The sequence below is a fragment of the Azolla caroliniana genome, unplaced genomic scaffold (assembly GCF_043228905.1).
Source record: "Azolla caroliniana isolate FFs.n. ecotype wild unplaced genomic scaffold, voAzoCaro1.0.p SCAF_1, whole genome shotgun sequence".
Taxonomy (NCBI): Eukaryota; Viridiplantae; Streptophyta; class Polypodiopsida; order Salviniales; family Salviniaceae; genus Azolla; species Azolla caroliniana.
Genome location: NW_028230436.1, coordinates 37,086,747 through 37,098,379, shown reverse-complemented (window position 1 = coordinate 37,098,379; position 11,633 = coordinate 37,086,747). Strand labels below are relative to the sequence as shown.

Genomic DNA, 11,633 nt, shown 5'->3' with positions numbered 1-11,633 from the left:
CTAAATCTTAGGCTTGAAATAGTGGGACATATGTGAAGGACTAGGGAATAAATCTTAAAAATCCATTCATGATGAGGTCAAGATTTAAAATTTTGTCACGTATGTTCAAGAACCATTGGATGTGCATCAAAACTTAAAAAGATATGCATACAATGTTTCATACCTAGTGTCAACTTGTTTTGATGCAATGTCTTTCAAATGAAACGTGGGATTCATGAAATTTCGTGTCAGAACAAATACAAGGGACAAATTTACATGTCAATCAAAACATACAGTATCCATCAAAAAGTGGACAATCATCAACCAACGGCAATATACAATTGAAAGGGAACGGAGATACTTCGTAAGCCCACGTAAGCTAAATGGTATGTTGTACGCATAGAAGGATCAAATAATTGTGTGCGTATACACGTATGTCCCTTGAGGGCTAGAAAGTGTGTAGAGTTTACAGATAAGCATATGTGAATTATAACATTGTTACATAGGGGGGAAGGAGAACCCTTTCACCACATAGCCTTGCCAAAATCATTGTTTACTCACTGCTTACTCACGGGCAGCATATGTTATAACTATAAGGTATATTCTATCCATGAAATTAATCCATTGTTTGCTTATGGGTAACATAAGATATATAGGCTATACTTTATCCATGAAAAGAATCAAATCTTATCATGATCAATAACATTGACATTGGATGCACCTCAAGACTCACAAAACCATTTGTTAAAGAGCTATTTTTTTATTTTTAAAAAAGATACACCTTAGTAAATTACTTGAGAAATGTACATATAGAAAATAGAGGGAGACATTTCATCTCACCTCTATTGTAATACAAAACCTAATACCAACATCTGATGATACAGATGATATCACAATAGGAACAAATGGAACACCATCTACAAGCTATGCAATAAAAAAGGAGGAATGGAATAATTCCACTTCATACCAGGAGACGTATCTGAAAATAAGTGAAGCCCTCGCCACCGTTTCTTAAAGTCCACTTGACGTTGCCTTTGAGCATCAGTTGTACCCTGCAAATCATCATATTGTCCACGTATGGTGTGGACAAATAACCACCAGAATTCAATAAGCATATTATTGAGATGTATGTGAGCATTATTAAAAACAGCATCGCATCTCGTTTTCCATATCGTCCACAGCGCTAGTGACGTAACAGTACGCCAAATAACCAGATTTTCAGTTCTAAACCGAGGAATAACAGATGGAAATGAAGTGAGATAGATGTACCCATTGGAAAAGTAAAAAACATGAGAAGCATGCATACGTTCGTAATTCATAACATCTCCATGAAGGACACCCCATAATACTGCACCCCATGAGAAAGTAGAATGAGCATAGTGGTTTCTTAGTAATAAAAACAACTTACTCCAGAATTGCTTGATTTTGGGACACATCCAAAACAAATGCAAAATAGATTCCGTAGATTCACCACAATGCATTCCACAAGCATATTGCTGATTTTGCCTCAACCAATCACCAACAGGAAGAGCATAATGTATCAACAACCAACGAAAACAAATAACTTTTTTCGGCAACTGCATACTCCACAACCATTTCCAAAATTTTGTAAGTTGTATTTCATTCACATTATTTGCAATCCAATGCTTCATGGCAGCCGTGCATTTATACTTTGATTGCAATAATAAATTTCTACCTAACTTAACTGAATACTGAAAGAACTCTAAGTGTTTACCATTTCCATTAGCATTCGGTTTTTTCCATTGATAATCAGCTGGATCCCAATCCAAATTATAAAGCGGCTTTTTTTGAAAAACCCACAACGAACAACACCGTAAGCATTCTTGAAATGGTGGATCCAAGAGCCATTTTTTTCCCGATCTTGCAACTACTCGAATCGCTGAAACATTGGCGGATATCCACACATCTGATTCAGAAAATACATGCCACAACCTACCATCATCATCCACATTAAAGTATATTACATCACCCATAGTGTTTGTTAAAGAGCTATTATTATAGGACTATTGCAAATGAGACACTAATGCTGAGAGCACTAGGCTTTTTTTTGACCTTCCGCAAGCTAGGAAGTCCCAGTGCATTTTGGTAGCTTTATTTCAGAAAATTTTAAAAACCTTGTCTCAGACGAACGTCATACCTTAATAAATGTAATAGTGTTAATCCATCTAAAGCTACTTAGATAGAACTTGACTTGGATCGACTAGCTTTGCCCTTAAGGATTTGCCAAAGGAATAAACGATTGAAATTATATTCTTTAAGTAGGAAGTGGATCGTTTTATTCTATTATGATTCATGAATGACTCTTTTTATATCCTTCTTTAAGGTAATGCCACACTATAATCTAACAATATGTTGTCATCTTCAATTTTATAATGATTCCGATTTACCACAGTCTAACCAATTCGAGACAAGTTGAGAAAAAACAAAACCACCATATTATTTAATCACGAGAGACAATACACATGGAAATGCACAATTGAAACCATTCCCTTTCTTTATACATCGACTTCATACACATCTACATCAAGTTTCAATTGAACGTATCAATTTATTTCTTATAGATGCACAAACTTTACACACCTTAATGTTGTCAGTTCACACATAGCTTTACAATTCGCTTTCCAAATGCGTAGAGGTCAAAATCAACATCAATTGCCGTAAGCTAATGCTAGGGAATGGTAATAATGAACAATTTCAGGATTCAAGAATGCTACTAAATATTATTGAAACAAGATTTGAAACCCATGTATGAGTTTGGGACTATTGCCTTTTGTTATTTTTAAAACTTGGTCTTGTGCAACCACACATGCGGAGACAAAGGGAAGCCCAAGGTTGGTGTACTAAGGGTTACTAAGAGTAAGCAAGAGAGCCGAAGACATGGAGGATATACATTCTTTCCTAAAGAGATCCATTAAGTGTCGATGAACCACATCATAGGTTGAAAACCATGGTGGAAGATGTTACTTAGAGAGTAGGTGTGATTATGTTTAACCAAGTAATAAGTTCGTGGCCTAAACTCATTAGTTGATGCATCGACTTGAGCTTGGGCATCATCCGCAAGCTCCTACAGTCGGAAAGATACACCCATCAATTCACTTTGAACATTGTTTCATTCCATTTATAAACCATAAAAGGCATCAATGGGGTGATGCACGCCCCCCCAATTCATAACAAAAATAGTTTAAATGCTTTTTTATCCATACTTCAAATCTTAACTTGAAAAAGAAGAATCAAGAAGCATACATATATACATACATATTACATACATATGTACATATCATACCATGCATACATACATATCATACCATGCATACATTACATACATACATACATACATATCATAGCATGCATACCATGGCAATGCCTATATTATGAAGAATGGATAATTAATTAAAATTCCCAAGTATTAAGAAGTATGAGAAAAAAGGACGGATGAGAGCGAGAGAGAGAGAGAGCGAGAGAGAAACAGAGGATCGATTCACTTCCATCTCAATCTCCATCTTTCTCTAACTCTGTGTTTCTGTACGATCTGTCGGAGAATCCATTTCACAATCCTCTGCAAAAGCCAAGCACGAAAACCGAGCTTCTTTTCGTCCAATCAAAGCAAAATGAAGAAAAGCAAGTCTCGCAACCCATTCTTCTTCTTCTTCTTCTTCTTCAAAATTTAATTTCTTAACCCTTAAGTATATAATAGAAAGCTTAAATTTCTATTCATTTGTCATTTATCTCTGATGGGAAATTACGGAAGCAGCTTGAAGAATCTCAAGCTGTTTATTTCCACTGTAGAAATCCATTAGTAACTTTTCTCTGTTACGGACAAAGCATCATCATCATTCATGATACGTACATCATACATCATATCTCACACACCACACATCCTACATGATCATCTATTGCTCATCATCATAAACCTAGAATCTTCCAGAAGATTCTGCTCTCATACCAAGCTCTGATTTTCATTAAGTTTGATCACATTGTGAAATTGAATCAAATAATTGTTCGTCCGAAAAAAATCTAGATTCAAAAATGAAATTATAAGCACGGGTTCCTTTATAGAACTTTGGAGATGTGGACTAAACAAGTAAGGGATAGCAGTTGGATCTAAAAGAAAATTAGAGGTATCTTTTTCGTGGAGTTCCACAAAAACTCAACAAACAAAAAAAAATCTCAATGAAAATGTCTGCTAGGTATTTCTTCATCATTCATCCATACAAAGCTGGAGAGAGGGTGGGTGTATTTCACAGCAGACCTTACCATATGGGTCTTCTTCACATCATCCTCTGTTCTCTTAACAAGGTTAAATGATTCTAGTGAGTCCTGAAGGCTGAAGCCTGAAAGGATAAAAGAAGGGTATCAAATCAAAATATCCCCTTCATATTCTTTTGCACTTTTTTCAAAATCAAAATTCCAATCCAAGTTTACGTATATGGTTTCCATCATTGATCCACACTTGGGCCGATGGAACAAGGATGGGGAACAGTGTATTTACACCAGACCTAATCATGTGGGTCTTCTACCTCATATCATAATGATCACTATCACATTTGGCTTCTTGCTATTGTGCTGCACACATCTTAACTACTTTGCTAGGGCAGAGGTTATTGATGCTTCATCAGTCATCCGAATAGGTGCTCTTGTGTCGTATGAAACCATGATCGGGCGAGTGGCAAAAAAAGCAATCCAAATGGCTATTGATGAAATTAACAAAGACAATGATCTTTTAAAGGGATCAAAGCTTATGTTGCACATGGTGGACACTAATTGTAGTGCTTTCCAAGGGGCTGCTGGAGGTAAGCCACGGTTCTATATATTCTGAGAAGAATTTCCATGGTTTTTATTTTATTTGAAGTTTACTTATTATCTTACTTTCTGTTGGACGTTTCTGTATTAATAAGAAGAATTGATTTATTATTATTGTTGTTTTTTTATACGTGAGAAGAGCTCACAAGATTTAGTTAGCTATTCGTTTATTATCTTACTTTTCCTGTCGGGGGTTTCTGTACTATGTTCGAGTAATATATATATTGTCTATATGGGAGGAGGATTGAATTTTTGGATACCTGAGAAAATGTTACTTGATTTGCTTATGCCATTTTTGTTTTTCCATTTCTGTATGCGAATTGTTTCGTATGTGAGATGAATTTTTGTTTTTTGCTTTCCATATCTGAAAAGGGTTGCCTGATTTATTCACAGCGTTTTTTCTGGTTCAGGGTTTTGCATATGTGTGAAGGCTTGCATGATTGTAATACGGAAATTTCAGTCTTTTTATTGATTCACTTAATGCATTTTATGTTTCTTTGTGGTCAACCTTTTCTCTGTGCAAGGGAAGGATTGCATGATTTTCTTTGGATGTTTATCTCTCTTTCTGTCGTTTTTTTAAAAATTGTACACGATGTGGAGTTTTATTTTGTACGGTTTTTACAGCCATGGAGCTTCTTAAGCAGCAGGTCATAGGAGTGATAGGGCCTCAGTCTACTGCTGTCTCTCATTTTGTAGCTCACATGGGGGCTGCTACTCAAGTCCCCTTACTCTCGTTCGCTTGTACAGATCCAGCCCTTTCAGAGTTTCAATATCCCTATTTTTTTCGGATAGCACATAGCGATGCAGTGCAAATGCAAGCCATTGCATCTTTGATAGGTAGCTATGGTTGGAGGGAGGTGGTTTCCCTCTATACAGATGATGATTTTGGGAGCAATGGAGCTGCTGCTTTGAGTGACGCCCTTGAACCTGTGGGCTCTCGCCTTGTCCAAAAGATTGCCCTTGTTCCTGGGATTGATAAGACCACCATTGGTAGCATTCTCACTGGTCTTGCTGCAATGCAAACAAGAGTCTTTGTAGTTCACATGCCCCAAAACCTCTCATTACTTTTGTTTTCTGAGGCTGAATTTCTTGGGATGATGAGTAGTGGTTATGTATGGATTATGTCCGACTCAACGGCTGGCACATTGGGTTCCTCGGAGGTGGATACTGGTGTTTTCAACACATTGCAAGGTGTCATCGGGATCCGTGGATATTATGCACCAGATTCACCTCAGCTTCAAGCTTTCGTCTCCGAATGGAAAAATCAATCTTTATTAGACGAGAGCACACTCCAATTTCCTATCTACGGTCTCTATGCATATGATGCGACGTGGATGCTTGCTCGTGCAATTGATAGCTACCTGAAGGATGGATATAACTTCAGCTTTAAAGATCCTGATTTATTGCCAGTTGATGCAGGTGGTGGTTCTGAACTAGCTCAAATGAAAGTTTTTGAAGGAGGAGCCCTACTGCGGAGCTCTATTCTGCGAACACAATTTTCAGGAGCATCAGGATATATACAAGTAAACTCGGAAGGTGATCTTATGCGCACTGCATTTGAGATTGTGAACGTTGTTAGGGGGAAATTGCATGTAGTTGGGTATTGGACAAATGAAACTCAACTATCTACCTTCCCTCCTGGCAATGTCAGTGAAATGATTGTCGATTCTCTGGATACCGGAAAACCTCAAACATCTCTGCATATTTTGTGGCCTGGAAACACTACTGAAATACCACGAGGGTGGGTTCTTCCAAAAAATGGCCGGCCATTGAAGATAGGTGTTCCAAAGAAGGCAGGCTTTAACCAGTTTATAAGTTGGTCTTCGTCAAACTTAAGCAATAACACAGTCTTTCGTGGTTTCTGTATCGATATCTTCACGAATGCTCTGAAATACCTCCCATATAGCGTTCCCTACAACTTTGTTTTGTATGGAAATGATTCAACGCCTGTATACGATGATATGATTGAGCAATTAGCTGAAGAGGTATGACTAGTCAAAAAACGAATATTGCAAAAAAGGAAGTCTGAAAAACTTGGGTAATTTTATAAGAATCCTGAAATTGCACTGTAGGCTTGATTAGTTTGCAATTTTGAGAAAGTTATTTTCTCAATTCTTCTTCAACTGGAGATGTTCATCTTCCATTTCTTGATTGTCAAATGAAGTTGCACATCCATTCGTTTACCACATCTGTAGACATATATCATAAAGGAAAAGACACCTCCTAGACCAAGCCAAGTGATAATAAAATGCCAATTATGTCCTTAACAAATGCTATGGGTGTGCAGGCATTTGATGCAGTGGTTGGGGATGTTACCATAACAACAAAAAGAATGGAGAAAGTAGACTTCACACAGCCTTACACAGAATCTGGACTAGTGGTAATTATACCAATCAAGGATTCAGATTCCAAAGCCGCATGGGCATTCTTGCAACCTTTCACAAGCGCTATGTGGTTCACGACTCTGGGATTCTTCATCTTCACAGGAATGGTGGTTTGGTTGCTTGAGCACAAGAAAAACAGGGACTTTCGAGGTCATCCTCGCAAACAAATTATAACTCTTTTATGGTAAATTTCTTCATTCTTTTGTGTCAATATATACACAAAAAGAAGAAGAAGAAAACAAATGTGTTGTTTGAATTGAAGTAGAATATCTGAATTCAGATTTCTAAGCTAGAGTTTTATGATACTGTGAACCATCCTGATGAATTTTTCTGTTCTTAAGTTCCTTAGTCAAAGAAACATTTTCAGGGTTTACGGAGTTTTTGTGCAGTTTTCTATCATAAAAAATGCCGTCAATGTTTTAAAAACCATTTTAGCTAAATTTTGGTCAAGGATATTGTACCTACATCTGAAGAATTTTTTGGTTTCTGTGCAGGTTTACCTTCTCAACACTCTTTTTCTCTCAAAGTAAGTGGGATAAATATACTCTGGTAGATAAGGTTTACATCTGATGGTGTAGTTATTTTGATGATATGAATGTTTTCAGGAGAAAGAACAAAGAGCACTTTTGGGAGGCTCGTCATTCTGATTTGGTTGTTTGTTGTCCTCATCATCACATCAAGTTATACGGCTAACCTAACCTCAATTTTAACAGTGCAGCAACTTACCCCTAGCATTCAAGGCATTAGCAGTTTACAAGCTACCAGTGTACCTATTGGCTATCAAACTGGATCCTTTGTGAAAGAGTACCTGATTAGTCTGAACATAGCACCTGAAAGGCTTAAACCTCTACCTTCAATAGAAGCTTATGCCCACGCTCTTAAAACTGATCCCAAGATGGGAGGAGTTGCTGCCATTGTTGATGAGCTTCCATATGTGCAAGTCTTTTTGGGAACTGAATGTGGCTTCACTATAGCTGGCCAGGAGTTCACGAAAGGAGGATGGGGATTTGTAAGCATTCATTTATATTTGACCTGTGATTTTAATACATGTGACGAATCCGTAAGCATTTGCATCATTTCATTTGATAGGCTTTCCCAAAAGATTCGGAGCTGGCAATTGATATGTCAACAGCCATTTTGACACTCTCAGAGAATGGACAACTTCAAAAGATTCATGATCTCTGGTTACTGACTAGTAATTGTCCATCAAATAGCAACCAAGCCGACTCCAGTCAATTAAGCCTAAGAAGCTTTTGGGGTCTCTTTCTAATCACGGGCCTTGCATCAATATCAAGCCTTATCATTTATATGATCCGCCTCCTATTGCAATTCGTTCGACGGCATGATGAAATTCCAGTGTCGAGCAGGTCCTTCCACTCCAGGAGTAAAAGGTTCATCAAGTCCTTTGCTTCTTATGTCGACGAGTCAGGGAAAACAACTGATAAGAAACGAGGTTCTCGTGGTAGTGGAAAGAAAAAGAAGAATACACCTTATCCACCAGAGCAAAGTCCATCATCAGATCAATCCTCTCAATCAGATGAGAGCTCCCTATCACATCAGAGTCCAGATCATATGGATAATGTTGATACACAATCTAAACATAGTTGTCCATGACTTTTTTAGACTTATTCTGTACTGTTGCAGAGGAATCTTCTGGAATCTTCTGCATGCTAGCTCTACAAAAATCTAAAAAAGCATACTTGAAAAGCCATCATCAATGTGTTAGCACTGAAAGTAGATGCATCATACTCCTTCTCTGTTCTATGCGGTTCATGATTTCGAACAGCTTTGATGCCAACAGCAACAGGTACACCGTTCTTCTATTTAAATCCTGCAGTAGAAAATGAGCAGGGAAAAGAACGACACGGAAAAAAGGTAAAAATATCCTCGGTTCTATGTATATATAGTATTCTTCGGATTTGGAAGAGAAATCCTATTGTAAGTTATACCATGGAATTCAACCATTTTTTGCTTTAAAATTTTCGAAGGGGCATACAAAGTGCATGCTTGTGACACATTAATATCTTAATGATATAAGAGTCAAATTTACATCATTGCCACAGTCAGATATATTCGAGTGTAAGACTATGCTTATTCGAAGAAAAAGCCTTTGATCTATAGATCAAGTTAAAAGGCACTCTTCAAATTTCAATTTGAACTGCTCCAGCTGATAGTAGAGAGATTGAAAGAAAGACAAGTAACTGAATATGAGTGCAAAGGTTGATACATCAAAAGTTCAAACCGTTAAAATGAACTCATGTCGGGGGACGGACAATCCCTCAGATCCGTTCTCTACTCTCCTTTTTCCTGAGATTAGGATGGGCATTGGTTTTTAAAATAAGCATATCAGATACAATATTTGAATATTTACCCAGGAAAGACAACCTCATCTTTCATAAAACTTCCCTCTTTTATTAGCAAAGTAATCAAATCGTCATTTATGTGATCCATATTGGGGGTTCAACCAAAAACGTTTATCACCCCCGAATGATTGGATACATTTGATTCGGTCGACCCGACTAAACCAGGAATGAAACAAATAGATGGTTCATAACAGAGTCCAAGAGTTTTAGTCCGATGGGACAACTCATAGTACTCTTTAATTGATTTGAACTACTAATGCGGAAGTTAACATTCTTGCGTTCGTAGCCACTGCACTTTTCATCCTAATCCCAGCAGCATTTTTAAGGGTTAGCTGTTCAGATGATGGCCGCCTTCTGAAAATAATTCCACAGTCACTAGACTTTGCAACCGGTTTATATATCAGTTGGTGTTCGACAAGTTCAAGTAATGCCACATTGTTCAATGGTTTGAGCATAGATATATCTTTGTTGATGCCTCGAAATATCCCTACCAATGGAGCATCCCCTGCATCTTTGTATTGTATGGAGATGATATGGCATGACATGTTTATAGATTATATCATTGAGGAAATAGCAGATAACATGTTCTTTATTGCAATAAATCTTTTCATGTGAAAAGAACTAATTTGGATGGGATAAAAAAACTGCGGTTGGGTTCATGTGATGGGAGCTGAATGATGAGGGAAATTGAAATATATGTTGAACGAGTTATCAATGTATGCAACAAGAATATAGAGTTTAGTTGATTTTGTAAATGAGTGTAGGCACTATAGTGATGATCATCACAATTCAAGGATGTTCGCATTCTAACCATGCATGGAGTGCTTATGAAATTAACATCAACATTGTGGTTCATTTCTGGAGCCTAAATCTGTGCCCACAAATATAGAAAAGCATGAAACTTAAAGAAGTAAACAACAGCAACATTTGTGAGTGAAAATGCCAGAGCTAAAACTAGACCCTTCTCTCATTCGGTAGAGGTCATTATGCAAGCTTCCAGCCATTGTACATGGTATAGTTCATCATTCTGAAAGCAATAATTGGGCCTGTCTCCTATGTTTAGGTATACCCTCATCAATTATTTGAGTTAGAAGCATAGTAATGTGGCTCTATGGTATAGTTTATCGTTCTGAAAGCAATAATTGGGGTTGTCTCCTGAGTTTAGGGATACCCTCATCAATTATTTGACTTAGAAGCATAGTAATGTGGCTCTCATAGATACATTATGGTACCCCATCATCAGTCATTCGGATGAGACAGCATAACAATGTACTCATAGCTACAACACAATTCTATCATAGACAATTATTACCATATCTACTCAAAGTAGGAAACCAATCATATCTACACACCAATATATAAAAAATTATTTTGCTTCAATCGCATTTTTGCTGCCTACAGCAATAGATTGCTAAAACATCATTCCTACAACGATTAATTTCTCAGTACGTTGCATTTTAAATAGGCATCTAATGGAATGTACAGAACACTTAAAAAGCCGAACATAGCATGTAAAGCTGAATTTTCAATGAACATATGTAATAAATGAGCAGTGGCAGGCAAGACTAAACTATCGTTTTCAATTTGACACTCGCAAACTCAAATCATGCATCATTACTCATGAGCATTACCAATTCCTCTGTCAAGAAGCAAGCGAATCCCATGCCATCAAAGCATAAATGTATATGCAGGGCCAATCCCATGCCATCAAAGAAACAAAGATGAAAAACACCCAACTGTAATATTTTAAACATGAAACGGAAGAATTACCTTCAATATTTAACATTTCACTGCTAAAGAGGGTACTGTCATTGAGTATCCAGAAGGTAATTATAGTTTCCTTACAGATTAACGCAAAAATCACATGTTTGTCATTTCCAATGCACGTGACGTACAGTTTCCAAAGCAGTATTTGGAATTGGACGTGGATTTACTGAATGTATATGAAGCTAAGGCAAGGATAACATGACATTCACATAAACCCTTTCTATATATTAGAAACAATTGTTGGAGAATCATCAGCCAACAATATTATATCCTACTTGTCTATGGCTCAACTCCTATGAACCTTAGAATAAAACGCTCA

At 37.1% G+C, this 11,633-nt stretch overlaps 1 protein-coding gene and 1 long non-coding RNA gene across 2 annotated transcripts; one reads left to right on the top strand and one right to left on the bottom strand.

The window, feature by feature from the left end:
- Nucleotides 1-740: 740 nt before the first annotated feature.
- LOC147870340 (uncharacterized) lies at nucleotides 741-1,958 on the bottom strand. Its single transcript, XR_015532422.1, has 3 exons — nucleotides 1,715-1,958; nucleotides 1,388-1,556; nucleotides 741-1,031 (listed from the first exon to the last, which is right to left on the bottom strand). It is a non-coding gene; the product is annotated as an uncharacterized LOC147870340 (long non-coding RNA).
- A 1,529-nt stretch (nucleotides 1,959-3,487) lies between these two features.
- LOC147870339 (glutamate receptor 3.3-like) lies at nucleotides 3,488-9,201 on the top strand. Its single transcript, XM_087339000.1, has 6 exons — nucleotides 3,488-4,790; nucleotides 5,425-6,785; nucleotides 7,088-7,368; nucleotides 7,679-7,710; nucleotides 7,790-8,193; nucleotides 8,274-9,201. Exons 1-6 carry the CDS (start codon nucleotides 4,427-4,429, stop codon nucleotides 8,796-8,798), a joined length of 2,967 nt encoding a protein of 988 aa, XP_087195126.1. The 5' UTR covers nucleotides 3,488-4,426; the 3' UTR covers nucleotides 8,799-9,201.
- The last annotated feature ends 2,432 nt before the right edge of the window (nucleotides 9,202-11,633 follow it).

Coding starts and splice junctions, on each gene's coding strand:
- LOC147870339 (XM_087339000.1), top strand. CDS start 4,427: ATGGTTTCCATCATTGATCCACACTTGGGCCGATGGAACAAGGATGGG. Junction 6,786..7,087: donor TTGAGCAATTAGCTGAAGAG/GTATGACTAGTC, acceptor ATGGGTGTGCAG/GCATTTGATGCAGTGGTTGG. Junction 7,711..7,789: donor AACACTCTTTTTCTCTCAAA/GTAAGTGGGATA, acceptor GAATGTTTTCAG/GAGAAAGAACAAAGAGCACT.